The sequence below is a fragment of the Protopterus annectens genome, chromosome 4.part1 (assembly GCF_019279795.1).
Source record: "Protopterus annectens isolate FY-2018-M chromosome 4.part1, PAN1.0, whole genome shotgun sequence".
NCBI lineage: Eukaryota > Metazoa > Chordata > Ceratodontiformes > Protopteridae > Protopterus > Protopterus annectens.
Window position 1 is genome coordinate 235,129,243 of NC_056734.1, and position 23,393 is coordinate 235,152,635.

Here is a 23,393-nt window from a genome sequence, read left to right on the forward strand (position 1 = left end):
GTTTTTGTCTCCATGTTCCACTGAAGAAAGATTGATTTCATAGGAAGAGGTAGGTATGGATTATGTCAAAGTGACACATAAAATATACTTCAATCAGAACTACTTTGATCCACGCATCTTTTACTGATGTTCAGTTTACTGACCACATGCACCAGCATTCTAAATGGATACCATTTACAAATAAAAAAATCAACTATAAAACATTTTTCCAGGTAGACTGCATTCTCTGCATCCTTGTTATACAGTTTCAAACTTAACACCACTGATGTGTGTGTGTGTGTGTGTGTGTGTGTGTGTGTGTGTGTGTGTGTCTATGTGTGTGTATGTGTGTGTGTGTGTGTTTATCTATGTATTCACAATGCATTTATTTGATTTTTTCCAAGATCAACCTTTGAGTTAGTATAATTCAAAGAGTAGTCTCAAGAATTTGGCTTCAGAAATGGTGTGGTTCTCCTGCCAAAATGCTTGCCTGACATATTCCCATCAGACCTAATATGGTCTTATCTATGGTGTATCACCTTGATAAGTATAACTTCATCATCTGTGCACCTCCCTCCTTATCTATACACTGAAAGTCTTTATAAAACACTGGAACTGACACACATTCTTTAATATATATTCAATATATGTGACAATCAAAGTTCTGATTGAAGCTTTTTTAACAACTGTCTGCTACAAAAGCTGCAGATGGTAGGACATCTTTAAAGTGTGAATACAATTGACTGATCCCTATTTCACATTTTTAGGCATTACATGCACTATTAGAGCAAGATATATTTTTTTCTGAAATGTGAGAAAGTAAAGGTAGTGTTGCTTATAGGCACCTTTATAAAGATAATTTAAAATGTGCTTTTCTGAATTTAAGGCATTTATCCTCTTAGAAATTTTAAGAAAGCACACTAGTTATGCTGTTCATAACAGATGTCAAAAATTATATAAATATACCCATTTACAGCTGGATGATTGGGGTACAGTGATGGTTAGCTGCCAATTTCATTACGTTCATTGAAACAGTTTTGTGTGCCATGAACATGACATGGTATACAATACCTTGATCATCCTCTGTAAGGTGGGGGGACTGAAAGCTGCGGTTATTTTGTTAAACTACTTCCATATCAAATTAGTACTCCAGGAAAGGGCTATTGGACAGAACTGAAGGTTAGACTTTGCTGCACTTCCCTGTATTTAACAGTACAGTTTTCAGTAGGGAAGACATCTGCAGATTTAACTTGATTAGGAATGTACCTTTTAATATACACTGAAAACCAGACACAAACTAGAATCCAAAATAACTATCACAATGGATAAGATGCTAAATAATGCTCATGAGCTTCTCTGGGCATCTGAGATTCTATGAAGCCCACTGTAGCATGTCATAAGAAATGATGAGCAGGAAGTGCAATTGACAACATGCATGTAGTAGAGCTCTATGCAAGGTAGCAAAACAATGCAGATATACAAATGGGAAGTGACAACTGCAGAAAGTACAGTTGTGTACACTCACCATAAATGTAGATGTTAAGAGTGTATTCACTGTTGCAGTCATCACCTGTGGGTTATCCCTGCTGTGTTAGCCCTTGGCCGGCCCAAATACCAGAGACAATTTTTTTTGCGCCAGCTGCTGTCGCCTGTAGTCTGGCGTCAGGTTGTCAGTACTATAAAGCAAGGCAGGTGATGTCATTACATCAGTTTTTTTTTTTTGCCCTAACCCATCATAAGCAGAAGGAAAAGGAGAGAAGTGGTCCTGATGGCTAACAGCCACCTTGGGAAGCATATGTTCCCCTAGGGGAAGATGTTAAATGGTGGATGGAGGGAGGGAAACCAAGACTGCAACAGTGAATACACTCAAACATCTACATTTATGGTAAGTGTACACAACTGCACTATGTTCTTCATGTTTCACTGTTGCAGTCATCACCTATGGGAGGATTCCCAAAGCTGAGGTAAAGGGTGGAAGGATAGGTAGAGTCCTAAGTATTGCTCAGGAGGCCCTGCAGAATTGCAGAGACAAACCATGCCCTACACTTAGAAAAGAGAGGTAGGTGGCAATGCTTTGTAAAGGTATGGATAGAGGTCCAGGTGGCCACTTCCAAGATGTTCCTGGTAGGTACTCCTCTGAGAATGGCAGTGGAAGTAGATGTTGCCCTAGTGGAGTGGGTACAGATCGACTTAGGGATGGTTTTCCCATGTAGTCTGAAGCAAAAATGGATACAGTGTGAAATCCATTTGGAAATGGCTTGTTTGGAGATGGGCTTCCCCTCTGCCCCTGGGGCAAAGCTCACAAGAAGCTGGTCAGTTTTTCTGAATTACTTAGTGCGGTCCAGATGGTATCTGAGTTGTCTGTGCACGTCTAGTGAGTGTAGAATTCTTTCACCTTTGTTTTGAGCGTTGGAAAAGAAGGTGGGAAGGTGTATAGCCTGGTTTAGTGTCACATCAGATACCACCTTGGGCATAAAGGAGGGATTAGTCCTCAGGGAGGCTCTATCTGCATGGAAAAATATGAAGGGCACGACAGCCATGACAGCTTGAAGTTCTGAGACCCTTCTGGCTGAAGTGATAGCTAGTGGGAAAGCAGTCTTCCAGGAGAGGTATTTCAATTCTGTTGAAGCGGTAGGTTCGAAAGGAGGCAAGGTTAGTTTCTCTAACACATAATTCAGGTTCCAGGGTGGAGTAGGAGGTCTTCTGGGAGGCCTGATATTACATGCCCCTCTGAGGAATTGCTTAATCAAAGGATGAGAGAAGAGGGGTGGGTTTGAATCATAATGGGCAGAGATGGCCGAGGCATGGATTTTAATAGAGGATAAGGAGAGGCCATTATTGAGCAACTCTGCTAAGTAATCCAGGATGACAGGTATGGAAAGTTGGGAGGTACTGCCCCCTTTTAATTGTTTCCAGGAGCAGAATCTTTTCCATTTTCCTGCATAAGATTTTCTTGTGCTGGGCCGTCTGGCCTCTGTGATGATGTCCAGGACCTGTTTGCTTAACAGTGACTTCTTGTTAGTTTTTAGTGTATGAGCCATGCTGAAAGTTTGTCTGGGTGCAGTACCTTCCCCCTCTAATGTGTCAAGAGGTCTGACAGTAGAGGAAGCAGCTTTGGGGCTGTAAGGTCAGACAGCTTAGTAAGGGGTACCAATGCTGTCTGGGCCAATCTAGAGCGATGAAGATGGCCTTTGGTGTATCCTCTCTTATTTTGATCACAACCTTGGGAATAAGGGGCAGAGGAGGGTATGCATACACAAAGAGGGACCTCCAGGGGAAGGTCAAGGCATCCACCTTCCATGCTAGGAGGTGATACTGGTACAAAACTTGTGCAGCTGGTGGTTGAGGTGCAAGGCAAAGAGGTTCACCTCTGAGGTCCCCCACTCCTGGGTGATTTACAGAAAGATTTCTCTGTGGAGCTGCCATTCATGGGGGTCTGGTAAGTTTCTGCTTAGGTGGTCTGCCAGTGTGTTGTTGATCCCTGGTAAGTATTTGGCAATTAGGTGTAGCCCCATGGAGGTGGCTGTAAGCCAGAGACTCATGGCTAACCTGCACAGGGGGGTAAGATTGGGTGCCCCTCTGCTTGTTGATGTACCACATTACTGTGGTGTTGTCTGTTTTTATAAGGAGGACCCCTGGCCTGAGATGAGGTTGGAAGAAAGTCAGAGCATTTTACACTGCCATCATTTCTTTCTGGTTGATGTGCAGGTGAAGTTGCTGGGCATTCCAAAGGCCTTGGGTACACCTGCCAGAGAGGTGAGCATTCCAAGCTATGTCTGAGGCATTGATAGTGATGGTCTGGCCGGAAGGGCGGAGGATGAAGGGAAGCCCCTTGTGCATGGCACAGGCCTGTGCCCACCAGACAAATTCATCCCTTATGCAAGGGATCAGTGGGAGAATGGTCTGTAGGGACTGAGAGTGCTGACACCAAAGGTTCTTTAAGTACCACTGAAGCTTTCTCATGTGAAGCCTGGTGAGAGGGATGAAAAGGATGCAAGATACCATGTATCCCAGGGTTTTCAGGAACTTCCTCGCAGTGAGGTGACTTCTGGAAGACGGCTGAGAGGCAGGAAGCTCTGCTTTTCTGGGGGTAGGAAGGCCATTAGGGTTGCTGTGTCTAGCACAACTCCCGGGAAAACAATCTTCCTGGAGGGGTTTTGCTTTGATTTTTTTCTTATTGATGGTGAACCTTAGGGAAGTTAGTAGTTTTTTGACAAGAGAAGATCCTGGAGCAACTTTTCTTTGCTGTTCGCCTGAATGAGGCAGTCATCCAGATAAGGGTAAATCTGTACATTTCTCTGTCTGCAGAGTGCTATAGCTGGGGCCAAGCATTTGGTGAATACTCTGGGAGCAGTAGATAAGCCAAAGGGCAGTGCAGAGGGGATGTGGAGGTAGGCATTTTTTAAGTCTAGTATGACCAGCCAGGAATTTTGTGTGAGCATAGGCAGAAGCTGCTGCAAGGTTAGCATTTTGAAACTGGGACCACCAAGAGGTGTTCAGTTTGGATAGATCCGGGATGTGGCGCCAAGTGCCCTCTTTTCTAGGAACAAGGAATAGTCTGGTGTAAAAACCTTTTCCTATTTGATCTGGAGGGAAGGTTCTATTGCCCCCTCGGATATTAGTGTTTTTATCTGTTTTAATGCCTCTGCCCACTGGTTTGGGGGGAGGGCTGGGTAACCTCTTGGAATAGGGAGTTCACTGAAAGAGAATCTGTATCCCTGAGTAATAATTTTTAATACCCATTGGTCCTTGGTTATAGAGACTCAATTGTCCTTGAAGAGGGTGAGCCTTCCTCCTAGTTTTAGATGAGTGAAAGGAGGACAGAGGTGGGAGGGAGAGTCATTGTGAGTGCTTACCATAGAAGCTTGGCTTAGAACTCCCTTCCTTAGAGGCAGAAGTTGTCCATTGCTTGCTTCTTCACTGGCCCTGGGATAGGGGCCTGGATGTTCTGTCCTTGCTGGGCTTACTTTGGCCCTATCTGCTGGGTGCAGGGAAGGCCCAGTGCTTAGAGGGGAAGTTCCTGCTGAATCTGGGTGGTTGAACTTGAAAGAAACCTTTTACTGTTTGCATAGATTTTTCTTTGTCTTCCCATCTTTTTAAGCACCTCTTCTGCTTTTTCCCCAAACAGGCATTCCTTATCTAGGGGTGCATCAATAAGTTTACACTTGACATGATCAGGGAGAGGTTGTTCCTTCAGCCATGCATGTCTTCTAATAACAGATCCTGTCACTGCTGCCCTGCTAGAGGCTTCTAGGGCATCACATATTCACATTGCAAGGAGTGTTTGGCCACTTGAAAAGCAGAGTATAGTAATTCTGCCAGCTCTTTAGAGTTGGCACCATCAGGAGAGGTAGCAATCTTCTGTTTTAATTGTTCCAAAGTGTGTTGCTGATATTTTAACATATGGAACTGACAACGGAGTGCTCTGACAGCTAAGGTTGCAGAGGTGTATACTTTTTTACCCTATCTGTCCAGAGCTCTGGAGTCTTTGTCAGAAGAAAGAGGATTCTTGGCCGAACTAGTCTTGGCTCCTTTTGGTCCCTGTGTAATGACCTCAAGGTCTCCACCAGGGTCCCTGTACAGGTATTTGTGAGAATCTGCTACTCTGTAGTATCTGTCAGGTTTAGCTGGAGCAGGAGGCAGGGCATCGGGGCTAAACTAGATTCAAGGAAAACCTCATCCACCACTTCTAGAATAGGCTGGATGGCCAGGGGTCTGTGCTGGGGCAGGTCCAGAAACACTCTAAGTCATTTTTTTGACTGTGAGTAGTCCTGAGATTCCCATAGAAAATGTTCCCAGATGGAGTGAAGGGTTTCCTCGAAGAAGAGAGCCTCTGGAGAGGAGGCAGAGGGGATGGATTCCTCTGCATCTGAATTCTCATAAACAGTTAAGGGCTGTTGTTCCTCTTCAAAGGCAGAATAATCAGATTCCTCAGACTCTTGGTCTGACATAATTTCTGGAGAAGGAAGCTTTTTCCTTTTTGGAGTGGGGGCCTAAGTACCTCGGATAAGGGAGATGAGATCCTCCGCTATTTTAAGCATTTAAGCTTGGGGTGGGGGAGCAGTAGCATGATGGTGGCTAGAAGCTGGCTTCGAGGCCTGAGAGAATCCATCAGTCTCTGAGAAATTGAGAAATAGTAGTTGGAACAGAAGATGTTGTTTTTTGTCTAGAATTAGTAGTGCAAATGGCCTCTTCTGAAACCAGTGCCTGCACGTGCGAACTGCTTCTGCTACAGGCTCCACAACTAGAAAGACTGATGTAATGATGTCGGCTGCCTTGCTTTATAGTACTGATGACCTGATGTCAGACTACAGGTGACAGCAGCCGGCGCACACAAACATTGACTCTGGTATTCGGGGCCAGCCAAGGGCTACCACACCAAGGATAAACCACAGGTGATGACTCCAACAGTGAAACACGAAGAGCATCCACAACTCACCATTGTTAAAACAAAGTTGGGTGTCATCTTTGCTGTATGAAACACTCCTCCTCTTCTGCTTAAAACTAGTTGTATGAAATTAACTCAGTCCCACTGTATGGATTTAGGCTTATTAACTTATAATGTCTGCAGTACAGTTTCCCAAATACAGATGGAGAAGCCCCAAAGATTTAGATAGGCTGCTGCAATTTGTTGGTATTTTTAATTGCTGACAATGTTTAATTGAGGTGCAGGGAACCCACTTCCTACTTTGGAGTTAGAAGTATTGCTTCAGGTCAAGATTCCTTATTTGTCAGAGCAACCTGGAGAACCCTGGCCCATGTTTGTGAATTGAGAAATGAGTTACTCCTTCCGGAAGTGTACTATATAAAGCATAACTGACTTTAAATCTCACTACATGTTAATAAACAGCCCTCTGTGTGAAACAACTTAAGCCTGCCTTACAACCGCCTAATTACATTGCAGTCCTGTCTGACTTCACTCACATCTATAGGCACCATCATTTTAGAGTTAATATAGCAACTGCTGCTGCAACTTCTGGAATTATGTTCTCCTTAAATGCAATGGGCTTCCTCCAAGGTTCTTCTGAAAATACGCATAAAATATTTAGCTAATTATGCAATGTAGTTACTGTTTCCCCTTTTGATGTCATTCAACTCATTTTGGATATTTTATTACAAAATTTACAAAATACCAGATAGCATTATGGAAACAGCTCATTGTTAATTGCATTTTTATGCAGTTATTATTAAACTGCCAAGTGAACTGAGACACTCCATTGAAAATCCATTTCAACCAGCTGGCCAGATAATGTGGACAATGGTAAATGCAAGATATACCTATATTAATGTATAATATATAACATATATATATATATATATATATATATATATATATATATATATATATATATGTGTATATATATATATATATATGTGTGTGTGTATATATATATGTGTGTGTGTGTGTGTGTGTGTGTGTGTGCATTTATGTGTGTGTGTGTGTGTGTGTGTGTGTGTGTGTGTGTGTGTGTGTGTGTGTGTGTGTGTGTGTGCGCATGTATGAGAGAGAGAGAGAGAGTGGGTATGTGTATGAAAAATCTGAACAGCCAAGTCAACTAGCAAGTGGGAAAAAAAGCCGAAGTACCTGGAAGAAGCCTATGCACACATGGAAAAAACCATGAGTACTTCACAAAGGCAACAACATGATGCCAGGATTAAAGCACACAATCTGGAGTTGTCGGACAGAAATGTTAACTTTTGAGTGATCATGCCAACCCATGTTAGTGCTCATGTTAGACATTTTCAAATCTATGATTTTTTTCAGCAAGCAGTTAAGTTAAACTCTGGTGAAGATGAGGTAAAAAAACAAAAACAATATGTTCCAATCTTTCTGTCTCTTACCATTTCCCTTGCATTTCTACACATTGCCATGTCAGGGTCTAGTTTTTCAAGGATAAAGTAATTCCTTTCTTTCAACTCGGACCGAAGGGTCTCACCTTTTATCAGGTAAATATGAGCCAGGTATGGGACATTCCACACACCACTGAAAAAAGAAAGCAGTGGATTTATTAAATATACATTCCATTAGAATGATTATCACTGTGAAACTACTCAAGTCTGTACTGTTTGTAAAAATGAAACTCTCTCTGCTTATTAATAGCCACATCTCTCCTTTGCCTGTAGAAAACAGGTCTGTCTGTCTTCAGAGGATAACCTCAGACCAATACAGGAACATTTTACAACAGAGCCATGAAATGAAATACACTACAAATGGAATGTGAGACTGCATATTCATGTTTTCAAATAGCTTAATAATTAATTTAGTGGTACTTTATCTCAGGATTGTCATCTGGTCTCCTGTTACCTAAACAGGGCATGAGAGTAAGCAACATAGTCTAATGAACCGTCTTAACTGTAATTGTCAGATGTTTACTACCAGATTATTGACTTTGTAAGTTCTGCAGAAATGCCTAACAAATTTTGCAATTTGATTGTGCTGAACTGCCAATAGGTGATATTCATTTCTTTCTTTCATTCTTTATTTATTTATTTATTTATTTAAGGTGTGTAGCCCTGCACCAAGGAGCTATGACTGTGTTACAGAAAATATCAAAAATAAATTCAATGTTTACAGTAACAATTTAGTAGTAGTTTAGGAGTACAACATGATTAGAAGCAATACCAGACCACCAAACCTGCATTTAGTTAGCAGCAAATATCCTACAAAGAATGGAAAATCAAAGACTTAGGAAAAAAAGCAAGAGGCCTGCATTCCACATATAAATTAATTTTTAGAATATTTACAAGCATGCAAAGCATAAGGCTGCCAAGATGCTTCAAAAGATAAGTGGAAATCTTGCAGTGAAACATTTTGGAATTTTGCACCTAGCAGTTTTCACCTTTTCTAAAAATTCTGCAAAGGACTATGATCTTCAAAGGCTTAGGCTACAAACTGCATGTTAACCAATCAAGTTACATTATCTGGTTAAGAAATTGTTAAATGGGAGTGGTATGATACAGACGAACGTTATGTCATGAAAATACCATCTTTTGCAGAATATACTGAACACAGTGAGGACATAAACAAGCCTGCCAGCAGACCCACCAAATGAAGAGGTACTTGATCTCAGACTTTAGTGTTTGGTTCCTGAAGGGTACAGATAGCACACTCGTGACACAACTACTACCGAGAGGCCAGGGTTTGGCCATAACCAGCAGTAACAGCTAACAAATAGATGCTGAAGGATAGATGGAACAGCATACACAAATTTGTGATGTTGACAAATCAGGGTTGATCTCCAAGAATATAATACATGAGTAAGACATGACAGAGTTATTATTATGATGATGAAGAGACAAGATAATTATCAGACAGCAAGATGAATTTAAAGGCTCACATGTGGGGCCTCATATACATGCAGTGTCTATGCATCTTTAATGTGTTTATTTTCTTTGTATCAAGCGGTAGCATTGCTGCCTCACAGCAATAGATTCTCCTGTTCGATTCTCGGCTGGAGTGCCTTCTGTGTGGAGTCTGCATGTCCTCCCCACTGTCGAGTGGCCTACGAAAGACATATGTGAATGGGCGTGCCTTCGCTGAAGGTTGGGCATCAGGCTTGCAACTTGGCACCATAAAAATCGACTGCCAATCTTTAGCAGCCGAAAAGACAAACATTTTCTTTGTATCAATGCTAATAAATGCAAATGAACAAGCATGGCTTTAAACTTAAGCATAAAAAGTGACTAGACAATTAAAATACAATCTGCACACTGGTATCTTCTGGAACAGAACACTGGAGGTTTCAAATTGGGGGTTAGCATATAGGCTTCAGTACATACCATGGAGAGGAGGCACAGATGGTGTATGTAGTCCTGTTTTTTTTCAGGTGAAACATTATAAATGCCACTGAGGAAGTTTTAAATGGACCCAAACCTACTCTAGTTAATTAATACATAACTATATAAAAGTTGCAGAAGGAAAATGCAAATAATAACAAAAAATTTTAAATATTATTCTTTTGTTATTCATGTAAGCCCACTAGGCACAGTTATTTCAATGTAGAATGTCCCTGGGGCATTCTGATTAAGTGTTTAGCTTAGCAACACACACACACACACACACACACACACACACACACACACACACACACACACACACACACACACACACACACACACACACACACACACACACACACACACACACACACACACACACACACACACACACACACACACACACATGCACCTCAGCTTGTTTGCAGCTCTTAGCCATAATCCCCTGTGTAACACTGTTGGACATTTAGTACTAAATGGCTTCTTAGCAATTACGTTAATAAGAAAGTATTTCTTAAATCTCTGGGCAGGATTCCAAAACAGTTTATGCTTGTGCAAGCAAACTGTTTCAAGCAGTTATATTACTTGATTTTAAAAGAACTGTTCCAGGAGTTCTCATTTTCATACACAGCTGGAAGATTTCTGGAGCATTAGTCTCACTTCTAAAACAGGTGATTGCAACATGAGGTAGAGGGTGGGCATTAGGCTAGATATTTAGTATTTTTTTTCCACTGGCAATGAATATCAATGAACAAGTTCTGTGTAACTGTAATAGTAGCAGCAGTGGTTTGTTGGAGCCATTCCCTTCATGCACGTGGCATGGCAGAACATTTTTTTATATGACGTTTAACTGCAGTTTTGTAGAAAACCTCCCCAACATACCCTCCCTATATTTTTGGGCTGTTAAAATACATGTAACCTGGTGTTTGTAATAACTGTCAATTGCAATAATTAGACCTCAAAAAAAGGCCCTTACACTAGCACAAAATCACATGTAACATTCCACACAAGCCAAATAAATATCCATCAGTCAGTGTTATCACTGAAAAGAAAAACTAGCTAGAAATTTCATATCTCAAAACCAAAACTAAAAGCTTTCTCTCATATCAAATAACCAATATGAAGACTCTTTTTACTGAGTTTATGTTACAAAACCATGGAACTCAATTACCTTAAACATCAGAGTAGAAACACACCTAAAACTATTTACAACAGTTAAAATCTATTTAAAATGATATGATTATTTAACACATAACCAAAAGCAGCACTATCTTTCAGTTCTCATTAATTAATAACTCTTCATTGTTTACCCTATCATTCATACCTTCTACACTCCTCGCCTCCCTGACCTACTCGCATATCTTTCTTCCCCACTTAGTTTCCTGTATCTCCACTCATATTCTACTTTGTACTTCTGCATATTATGTTTGTATAATACTTAGTGTGTAAAAATACAAAAAAAAAAAAGTTTCAGTACCTTTTCATAACCTTCACTGTACTACTTCCAGCCTATAATATGCAACTTGATTTGCATATATCTGTAAATATACACAGTATCTACACATGCAAATAGCAAATCTGTGCCAATTTCACTGTAACACATATTTGCTTATGGAGTTCTTATTTTTCTCAATATCATTGTCAAAGTAAATGTTCTCAATTTCAATAGCAATATAATAGTATTGGTTTACTAAGCTTTTCTCCCTGTTACTCTTCCAAAAAAAGGGGGGTTAGCCCAGCCAGATGGTTCTGGTTAACACAAAGAAGCAAATAAATAAGGAAAGAAACAAACTTCTCAGGTCTGACATGAAGATGTCTCACAAGCTTCGGGTAGCTGCAGTTCCACCTGTATATCACGTCTTAGTCACAGAGGCAGGCTAAATGCCTGCAGTACCAGTACTGACAAAGGTGGGGATGTGGAGTTCAAGCATATTTAGAAATGACTGGAACTACATGGTATGACTGTGTAGAGTCAAACTAAGCCGCACATTAGTGATGGGATTCATTACCATAAAACATTTGTAAATTTGTATTTATTTGTGGCACAGTGGTTCCTATAGACAGAAGAATCTGACACTCTTGCTGGATTATCTTATATGGACACTGGACTGCACCCACATGTAAAATGTCATATCTGGAGGTCAGACCACAAAAATAGGTTTAGGGTAGCATTGCTGGGTGATAAAGGCCATTAGTGATGCTGCCTGTGATCTGTTTTCCTAACATCTACATTTTTATGTTGCTAAAATGTTTAGTTACATTTTCACTCCCTTAAAAACATAAAAAATGTAAACAATTGAAATTAATACTGACTGAATAACAATTTACAGTAATCAGGATTACCAAGTGCAGTCTTTTTAAAGCTGGAAGTAATTTAATTTGGACTATTAGTACATCAGATGGTTACAGATAAGCTGCAGTTCACACAGTTTGAAGTCTATAAAGAAAGTTCAAATTCATGTTCAACTTTTTATTAAAAAAAAACAATATTCTGACTTTTTGTAGTCCAAGTGCAAATACATTAATAGCTGCTAAACAAATTAATTTCAGCAGTGTTATCCTTCAGGAAACTTCAAGTGGACAAAACTAAAATGTGGTCAGTGTTTCCTGCAGACATGGGAGAATTTTTTTATTTAATAAATAAAAGGTTATGTACCTTGAATAAGACTGTTCTCTTCTGAAAGATAATTTCATTAAGAATTATTATCATCATAGCCAAGAATGTAAAATATGAATATTATTACTTTAGTTATTACTTTAGGAAAATAAAGAGAATAAAATTAATATGGTAGTACCACTCTTACTTACTTATAATTTATTATTTATTTATGTATTTATTTATTTGCATTTGTTTACCGGGAAAGTCTGGCTGGGACATAATCCCTTTCAGCAGAGGCTTTGGGAGAAAAGCAAACATTAACAGAAGACAAAATGGGTACACGTCTAACTTCTTTTACTGTACTGAATAAACATTAAGGGAAAAAAAGGATTAGTAAGATGTCATAAAATAAATTGTTAGTGATATTTAAAAGAGAGAGATATAGTGTAGAACTTAGAAAAGATAATGTGAAATAGGAGTAATGTAAGAAATTTCAAGAGTTTGAAAATAGAATTTCTACAGTATATACACATTATGAGAGCACATGAGGGCTTGAGCATATGAAGTAGAATAAATTACAAGCAGTTTAGTAGGTTAGTTCTAACTGCATTTCTACATTTCATACACTACATGTGCTTCGCTGGGGACATATATAGTATAATGTATATATGATAAAGAAGGCTTATAGAGCACCTCAATCAGATAAGGTCATTGGAAGATGGTTTGATGTTAGGTAAACTGAGATAATGATGCGATAAGCAGTGAGGAAGAGGTGGAGAAAGGATATTGAAAATGTGTGATTTGAGACACAGACATTTGGAGAAAGTATTATGGATGTAGTGGGATAGGGTTGGGTATGAGTTGTTTAGGGAGCTATGCTGAGTACATGAACTGATAAGAACTCTTGAAAATAGTAATGCCATTAGCAATGCAACATGACTGACAGCTCCACTTGTATGGCAGGATAAAGTCCTGACTATAACCCATGTGACATAACTTGGATTAGCAGCTTGGGTGCTTGTTGGAGCTCTCATGTAGAAGGCTGGAAAGAAGTGGTATAGTTAACATGCCTATCTTTGAGACGGGAGGGGCTGCGGGGCACTGATGCATGGCCCCCATGATAGAGTCCTTTGTGGAGACATGAGAGCACATGGGAGTGCTGTATTCAATAAGCAGGGTAGTTCTGAAGGGTTATGTCACTTGCAGAAGTGAGTTACATGCCCTTATTGATGCTTGCTACATTCCCAGTCATGATGCAGGTTGACTGCCATGAGCAGCAGGGATAGGTGTTAAAAGTAAAACCCCATGCCTCCACACAGATAAAGGCCCCACTCCTGATTCAATAAATCTGCACTCCCAAGGAACAAGTAAGCGAAAGGGCTCTCACCAAGGAAGAATAAATAACTCCAGTAAAGCACTGGGAGGAAGTTTATATAATCGGGGGAGGATAAGAACCAAAATTGACCAAAAAATGTAATACAACTACAGTACCTTTTGAGGTCACAATAACACTCCTGATCATCAAGGCGGTATTGTGGTGAGTAAATATGAGAAGAAAAACCACTGAAGCTTTCTAATATGGACTGTTAGGTTAAGTTAGGTTAGTGCTTGGGTGCAAAGTTTATGTCTTGACAGACTCAGTATTTTGCTTGTTAAATGTGAACAGGGTAAATTTTAGTGTTTAGTGCCCTTGGAGTGGACTTACAACATACACTACATTTTAGTGGTTTAGGAGTTACTCTCTGTTATTTATTTGTCAAAAAAAAAAAAATATATATATATATATATATTTGCCTTACTTTTGCAATGTTAGCCAAAACGTGTCAGCTGTCGAAGCTTTAGCAACTGTAAGTAAGGAAGCCCAGGTAAATAATCACATGCAGAAAGTTAACCATTTGTGATGTGTTAAGAAGGTATTGAATTTGGGAATTATTTAAAATGGATTCCTTTTCACAGATTCTAGTTAAATTATTAATAAATAGTTGTTGCAATTGAGTTGGTGTTGAATTCATTTGTCATTCTTAACTTCTAAAAGTAGTGATATTTTATTATTATTTGTCAAAAAATAGTAGTAGTTCAGGAAATACTGTTAAGGAGTGATTATTTCGGCACTGTGTGTACCCATTCTGCCAAGGAACAAATGGATTTCTACATACTTATCCTAACCACAGCAACCCTGAAAAGATAGCAGCCGATATAATAACTAAGGACAGATCACAAACAAACTACTAAAGGATGGTCTGTACATGTACAGTATGTCAGTCAAGGTCTTTTTGCATTATTTTTTTCTCTTGTCCTTCTGTCTGAAAAAAATGCAGCTTTTAGAGAGGAAAGAGCAAGACATATTCTTCCAAGACTGATATTACAGCAAAATACTACAATTCTGACATTTGTTTTATTTGCTTATTTTATTTTACAGTGTATTAAATGGGTAGGTGGGCTTGTCTATTGACTCCTTTCAGCCTCAACCCAGGTACAAGATGCACATGTAATACTCAGGCTCTAGTAAATTAAATATTACACATCACCTCGGTAGTAAATAATTTACTACCATTGTTCTATATCAGGGTGCGGTGGTGGTGCTGTGGTAGCATTGTCGCCTCATAGCAAGACGTTGTCCCGTTCGATTCTCAGCTAGAGCGTCTTATGTGTGGAGGCATACATGAATGGGGCATGCCTTCGTTGAAGGTTGTGCATCAGGGCTGGTAAGCCGGTAAGTACAAATCCACTACCAATCATTAGCGGACCGGAGTTCCGCTGTGGCGACCCCTAAATGGGAAAAGCCGAAAGACAAGAAGAAGTTCTATATCAGGGTGCACATTATAAGAGATATCCTTAATGGTTTAAAGGTCAGAAAGGCACTGGGTTTGGGCAACATTTATGATCTGCAAAAGTAATTCCTGAAGCTCTGACACCTATATTATAATGTTTATTCACTGAAATCAACATGATGGTCTGGTGCCATCAATTTGCCTCCACTACCCTTATATAAAATGGAAGGGGGAACAGAACAGCAACTCCTCCAGTTACCAGATTGTTCCATGTACAGGATTTTAGAAAATAATAATTCTAAAGCTTTTAAAGTCACTTGAGAAGCAGCTTGCTCTTTGTGGGACTTACATGTCCATCAACATACTTACAGACATGATATATCAATTAGATCCAAACGGCTGTATTTGGGGAAAATGTGTCACTGAGCACTGATAATGTATTATTGATCAAACTTTGTTGGAGCCATTCCCTTCATGCACGTGGCATGGCAGAACATTTTTTTATATGACGTTTAACTGCAGTTTTGTAGAAAACCTCCCCAACATACCCTCCCTATATTTTTGGGCTGTTAAAATACATGTAACCTGGTGTTTGTAATAACTGTCAATTGCAATAGTTAGACCTCAAAAAAAGGCCCTTACACTAGCACAAAATCACATGTAACATTCCACACAAGCCAAATAAATATCCATCAGTCAGTGTTATCACTGAAAAGAAAAACTAGCTAGAAATGTCATATCTCAAAACCAAAACTAAAAGCTTTCTCTCATATCAAATAACCAATATGAAGACTCTTTTAACCGAGTTTATGTTACAAAACCATGGAACTCAAGTACCTTAAACATCAGAGTAGAAACACACCTAAAACTATTTACAACAGTTAAAATCTATTTAAAATGATATGATTATTTAACACATAACCAAAAGCAGCACTATCTTTCAGTTCTCATTAATGACTCTTCATTCTTTAACCTATCATTCATACCTTCTACACTCCTCGCCTCCCTGACCTACTCGCATATCTTTCTTCCCCACTTAGTTTCCTGTATCTCCACTCATATTCTACTTTGTACTTCTGCATATTATGTCTGTATAATTCTTAGTGTGTAAAAATACAAAAAAAAAAGTTTCAGTACCTTTTCACAACCTTCACTGTACTACTTCCAGCCTATAATATGCAACTTGATTTGCATATATCTGTAAATATACACAGTATCTACACATGCAAATAGCAAATCTGTGCCAATTTCACTGTAACATATATTTGCTTATGGAGTTCTTATTTTTCTCAATATCATTGTCAAAGTAAATGTTCTCAATTTCAATAGCAATATAATAGTATTGGTTTTCTAAGCTTTTCTCCCTGTTACTCTTCCGAAAAAAAGGGGGTTAGCCCAGCCAGATGGTTCTGGTTAACACAAAGAAGCAAATAAATAAGGAAAGAAACAAACTTCTCAGGTCTGACATGAAGATGTCTCACAAGCTTCGGGTAGCTGCAGTTCCACCTGTATATCATGCCTTAGTCACAGAGGCAGGCTAAATGCCTGCAGTACCAGTACTGACAAAGGTGGAGATGTGGAGTTCAAGCATATTTAGAAATGACTGGAATTACATGGTATGACTGTGTAGAGTCAAACTAAGCCGCACATTACTGATGGGATTCATTACCATAAAACATTTGTAAATTTGTATTTATTTGTGGCACAGTGGTTCCTATAGACAGGAGAATCTGACACTCTTGCTAGATTATCTTATATGGACACTGGACTGCACCCCCATGTAAAATGTCATATCTGGAGGTCAGACCACAAAAATAGGTTTAGGGTAGCATTGCTGGGTGGTAAAGGCCATTAGTGATTCTGCCTGTGATCTGTTTTCCTAACACCTACATTTTTATGTTGCTAAAATTTTTAGTTACATTTTCACTCCCTTAAAAACATAAAAAATGTAAACAATTGAAATTAATACTGACTGAATAACAACTTACAGTAATCAGGATTACCAAGTACAGTCTTTTTAAAGCTGGAAGTAATTTAATTTGGACTGTTATTAGTACATCAAATGGTTACAGATGAGCTGCAGTTCACACAGTTTGAAGTCTATAATGAAAGTTCAAATTCATGTTCAACTTTTTATTTAAAAAAAACAATATTTTGACTTTTTGTAGTCCAAGTGCAAATACATTAATAGCTGCTAAACAAATTAATTTCAGCAGTGTTATCCTTCAGGAAACTTTGAGTGGACAAAACTAAAATGTGGTCAGTGTTTCCTGCAGACATGGGAGAATTTTTTTATTTAATAAATAAAAGGTTATGTACCTTGAATAAGACTGTTCTCTTCTGAAAGATAATTTCATTAAGAATTATTATCATCATAGCCAAGAAAGTAAAATATGAATATTATTACTTTAGTTATTACTTTAGGAAAATAAAGAGAAGACAATTAATATGGTAGTACCACTCTTACTTACTTATAATTTATTATTTATTTATTTACTTATTTGCATTTGTTTACCGGGAAAGTCTGGCTGGGACATAATCCCTTTAAGCAGAGGCTTTGGGAGAAAAGCGAACATTAACAGAAGACAAAATGGGTACACGTCTAACTTCTTTTACTGTACTGAATAAACATTAAGGGAAAAAAAGAATTAGTAAGATGTCATAAAATAACTTGTTAGTGATATTTAAAAGAGAGAGAGATATAGTGTACAACTTAGAAAAGATAATGTGAGATAGGAGTAATGTAAGAAATTTAAAGAGTTTGAAAATAGAATTTCTACAGTATATACACATTATGAGAGCACATGAGGGCTTGAGCATATGAAGTAGAATAAATTACAAGCAATTTAGTAGGTTAGTTCTAACTGCATTTCTACATTTCATACACTACATGTGCTTTGCTGGGGGCATATATAGTATAATGTATATATGATAAAGAAGGCTTATAGAGCACCTCAATCAGATAAGGTCATTGGAAGATGGTTTGATGTTAGGTAAACTGAGATAATGATGCAATAAGCAGTGAGGAAGAGGTGGAGAAAGGATATTGAAAATGTGTGACTTGAGACACAGACATTTGGAGAAAGTATTATGGATGTAGTGGGATAGGGTTGGGTATGAGTTGTTTAGGGAGCTAAGCTCAGTACATGAACTGATAAGAACTCTTGAAAACAGTGATGCCATTAGCAATGCAACATGACTGACAGCTCCACTTGTATGGCAGGATAAAGTCCTGACTATAACCCATGTGACATAACTTGGATTAGCAGCTTGGGTGCTTGTTGGAGCTCTCATGTAGAAGGCTGGAAAGAAGTGGTATAGTTAACATGCCTATCTTTGAGACGGAGGGGCTGCGGGGCACATGCATGGCCCCCATGATAGAGTCCTTTGTGGAGACATGAGAGCACATGGGAGTGCTGTATTCAATAGGCAGCATAGTTCTGAAGGGTTATGTCACTTGCAGAAGTGAGTTACATGCCCTTATTGATGCTTGCTACATTCCCAGTCATGATGCAGGTTGACTGCCATGAGCAGCAGGGATAGGTCTTAAAAGTAAAACCCCATGCCTCCACACAGATAAAGGCCCCACTCCTGATTCAATGAATCTGCACTCCCAAGGAACAAGTAAGCGAAAGGGCTCTCACCAAGGAAGAATAAATAACTCCAGTAAAGCACTGGGAGGGAGTTTATATAATCGGGGGAGGATAAGAACCAAAATTGACCAAAAAATGTAACTCAACTACAGTACCTTTTGAGGTCACAATAACACTCCTGATCATCAAGGCGGCATTGTGGTGAGTAAATATGAGAAGAAAAACCACTGAAGATTTCTAATATGGACTGTTGGGTTAAGTTAGGTCAGTGCTTGGGTGCAAAGTTTATGTCTTGACAGACTCAGTATTTTTGCTTGTTAAATGTGAACAGGGTAAATTTTAGAGTTTAGTGCCCTTGGAGTGGACTTACAGAATACACTACATTTTAGTGGTTTAGGAGTTACTCTCTGTTATTTATTTGTCAAAAAAAAAAAAATATATATATATATATATTTGCCTTACTTTTGCAATGTTAGCCAAAACGTGTCAGCTGTTGAAGCTTTACCAACTGTAAGTAAGGAAGTCCAGGTAAATAATCACATGCAGAAAGTTAATCATTTGTGATGTGTTAAGAAGGCATTGAATTTGTGAATTATTTAAAATGGATTCCTTTTTTACAGATTCTAGTTAAATTATTAATAAATAGTTGTTGCAACTGAGTTGGTGTTGAATTCATTTGTCATTCTTAACTTCTAAAAGTAGTGATATTTTATTATTATTTGTCAAAAAATAGTAGTAGTTCAAGAAATACTGTTAAGGAGTGATTATTTTGTCACTGTGTGTACCCATTCTGCTAAGGAACAAATGGATTTCTACATACTTATCCTAACCACAGCAACCCTGAAAAGATAGCAACCAATATAATAACTAAGGACAGATCACAAACAAACTACTAAAGGATGGTCTGTACATGTACAGTATGTCAGTCAAGGTCTTTTTGCATTATTTTTTTCTCTTGTCCTTCTGTCTGAAAAAAAATGCAGCTTTTAGAGAGGAAAGAGCAAGACATATTCTTCCAAGACTGATATTACAGTAAAATACTACAATTCTGAGATTTGTTTTATTTGCTTATTTTATTTTACAATGTATTAAATGGGTTGGTGGGCTTGTCTATTGACCCCTTTCAGCCTCAACCCAGGTACAAGATGCACATGTAATACTCAGGCTCTAGTAAATTAAATATTACACATCACCTTGGTAGTAAATAATTTACTACCATTGTTCTATATCAGGGTGCGGTGGTGGTGCTGCAGTAGCGTTGTCACCTCATAGCAAGACGTTGTCCCGTTCGATTCTCAGCTAGAGCGTCTTATGTGTGGAGGCATACATGAATGGGGCATGCCTTCGTTGAAGGTTGTGCATCAGGGCTGGTAAGCCGGTATGTAAAAATCCACTACCAATCATTAGCGGACTGCAGTTCCGCTGTGGCGACCCCTAACCGGGAAAAGCCGAAAGACAAGAAGTTCTATATTAGGGTGCACATTATAAGAGATATCCTTAATGGTTTAAAGATCAGAAAAGCACTGGGTTTGGGCAACATTTATGATCTGCAAAAGTAATTCCTGAAGCTCTGATACTTATATTATAATGTTTATTCACTGAAATCAACATGATGGTCTGGTGCCATCAATTTGCCTGCACTACCCTTATATAAAATGGAAGGGGGAACAGAACAGCAACTCCTCCAGTTACCAGATTGTTCCATGTACAGGATTTTAGAAAATAATAATTCTAAAGCTTTTAAAGTCACTTGAGAAACAGCTTGCTCTTTGTGGGACTTAGATGTCCATCAACATACTTACAGCCATGATATATCAATTAGATCCAAACGGCTGTATTTGGGGAAAATGTGTCACTGAGCACTGATAATGTATTATTGATCAAACTTTCCTTATGGGCAGCGATATCATATTTGCCACACTTGGTCATAATTGCCTACTAAGAAATTTAAAAGGAAATTTCTTTGAGAAGATTGCACATTCTGTTGACAGTGGCCATTGCATTCACACAGCTTATTTGGATCTCACCGTACCAGTTGACTCTGCACCGCATGCTGATATTGTAAACAAGCCATGTGCCTTAAAAGCAGATTCATATGTGCTAAGGTAGACAGCTACATGACTTAAAACTAAGACATACACATAGTGAAGCTGGCTTCCATAGAAAGTATGATGGTAACTAGTGGTTTGTCTCCGGGCACATTACTCTGACCCTTCCTTTTCAGCTTCTACTTCTCCAATCACCAGAAAGAAAATCAGGACCCTTGGTTTTCTAAGGCTACATATGTCTACAGACTGGGTACTATTTTCAAATCACCCTCTGATACCCATTCATTAATCACAGGAACTAACCTTTGCATAAAAGTAGTGTACAAAAAAAGACTAAAATTAAATGCATAAATGTGTAGTATTCTCAGATTTAATAAACAATTCTCTCTGTCAATGTACAATATAGTTAATATCCCACTCCATAGGATCATAGGATCATAGGAGATTACTAGACTATTGGCCCTGAGGTCCTTATAAGCCTAGCCAACAGTTTAGCCCATATTTAGGCAAGTGAGCACCCAATGCCCCTGTCCAGTAGGGGCACAGGTGGAATCCCAGGGTTATATTTTCTGTTTCCCATCCAGTTATCCAGGTTGCACATAAAAAGGGGTAAAGAGGTACTCTGCTTGACGTGGAGAGGGAGACTATTCCATAGATGGGGGAGTCTCTGGGACAAAAATCTGTCCAGCCAACAAGTCCTGTTGATGTCATAGACCAACATGAGGCCACGTGTGTAAGTTACTCGAGTAGAGCTTGACTTGCAGATATGCAGCAGTTCCATCAAGGTGAGGTCAGTGATCACCTTGTATGCCAGACAGAGGTCACGTCTGAGGAGTCTGTATGAAACTGAGTAGATGGATAGGGCTTTTAGCCTATCTGTGTATGGTAGATGTTTGAGGCCTGGATTCTCCTGGTGAGGAACCTCTGTGGTCTCTCCAGCTGCTGCATGTGCTTTGCAAGGTACATGCTGAAAATGGCATCATACTCAATACTGGGACTTATAAGGGAAGAATATAGGAATGTTATGACCTCCTTATCCCTGGATGAGATACTCTTACTTATAAGGTGTGCCATGTAGAAGACTTTCCATACAATGGAAACAACATGGTGGTCAAAAGTCAGGTTGCTATCAACCTGGGTGTCTAAATCCCTCACAACTGACTGCGTGGTTAGGATATTGTTATTAATGTGATAATTTGTGGGAACGTCACTATCCCCAAAGGAGAAAATGATGCATTTTTTGGTATTCAGCTTGAGGCCATGTTTCTGGCACAAGTCGTTTGTCTGACTAAGACCCTCTTGGAGGTGTCTACATCACTAGGGTAATTGATGACAGCACCCAGCTTGCAGTCATCTGCAAACCTGGTCAGTCATAGCCCACTGGTTTTGCTCTGCACCTCAAAAAAATGTATCCCAAATAACGGAGGCCCCAAGACTGAACCTTGGGGTACACCGCTTGTTACAGGTCTACTGCTTAAGGTGGCTTGCCCTATTTTGACTAGGTGGGTTCTATCACTGAGCCATTTTGCTACCCATCTGGTAACATATGGATTGATGCCTAGTTGAGAGAGTTAACCTATTATGCCTGAGTGGGGAATAGTGTCAAAGGCTTTGGTCAGGTCAAGGTATGTGGTGTGCATCATCTTCCCCTCATCCATGGCTTTGGTGACTGTCTCAAAGAAGTTGACCAAATATAACAGACAAGACCTCCTCTTCATGAAGCCAGATTGTGTGGGATCGAGTGTTTGGAGGTTGCCAATGTCCTTGTTAATGAGGTCCATGATAATCCAGTCTATGGCCTTGCATATCAGGCTAGTTAGGCTGATGGGTCTATAATTTCCCAGATCGGTGGACATACCACCTTTGTGTAAAGGGATGACAGTGGCTGTCCTCCACTCAGCTGGGATGAAGCCAGTATTCAGGCTTTGGTTGAATAGAGTACCTAATGGTACTGCAAATTCCTGCCTGAGTTCACATAGGATGCAGCTTGGTATGTTATCGAGTCCTATGGGGGCTGTATTTTCTGCCTTAGAGAGAACAGTGATGACCTGTTCCCTAGATAAAAGGGGAAGGGGGCAGCTACTGGGGATGTCCTGATTTACTGATTGGGGGGGGGTCAGGAGGTTGAAGTTTTCTCTGAATCTGTCAGACAGCAAGTTTGCTACATATATATATGGCATTTGTATATAATGGTGTCCTTGACCACCAGTTCTGAACAGATCTGGGTGCTTCCTTTGAGGTTGCAGACATATGCGAAGAAGGCGTTATGGTTATCTCTAGTAGATGTGACCAATTTGTACTCAAAGTTTGCTTTGGAGGATTTCACAAGTGCTCTTATTTGCTTGTTAAGGCTAAGGATACATTGCTTCCAACTGGGCACCTCCTCCTTTGGACAGGAATTTTTTTCCTTTTGTTATAGAGTTTATTTATTGTAGATGTCCACCAGACAGGTTTAAGCTTCCTTGTGGAGGATGATATAAATGCTTGTATAGTGCTTGGTGTAGTTTTGGATATTGAAGCCAGTTCCTACAGAGGGGGAGGGGGCTGTAAAGCTGTTTATACCATCCCTCAGGAGGCTTTAATCAACTTTGGAGAAATTTTTATGTCTGATCCTACCTAGAGGCGG

General features: G+C 39.3%; 1 protein-coding gene across 2 annotated transcripts in view; it reads right to left on the reverse strand.

Annotated features, from left to right (window-relative positions):
- Positions 1-23,393, reverse strand: part of LOC122800825 (procollagen-lysine,2-oxoglutarate 5-dioxygenase 2-like) — an 816,734-nt gene that overhangs the window by 216,546 nt on the left and 576,795 nt on the right. For both annotated transcript variants that reach the window (XM_044070112.1, XM_044070111.1), the window contains exon 13: positions 7,822-7,963. In XM_044070112.1, the coding sequence (XP_043926047.1) occupies positions 7,822-7,963 (142 nt within the window). The remainder of the gene's footprint in view (positions 1-7,821; positions 7,964-23,393) is intronic.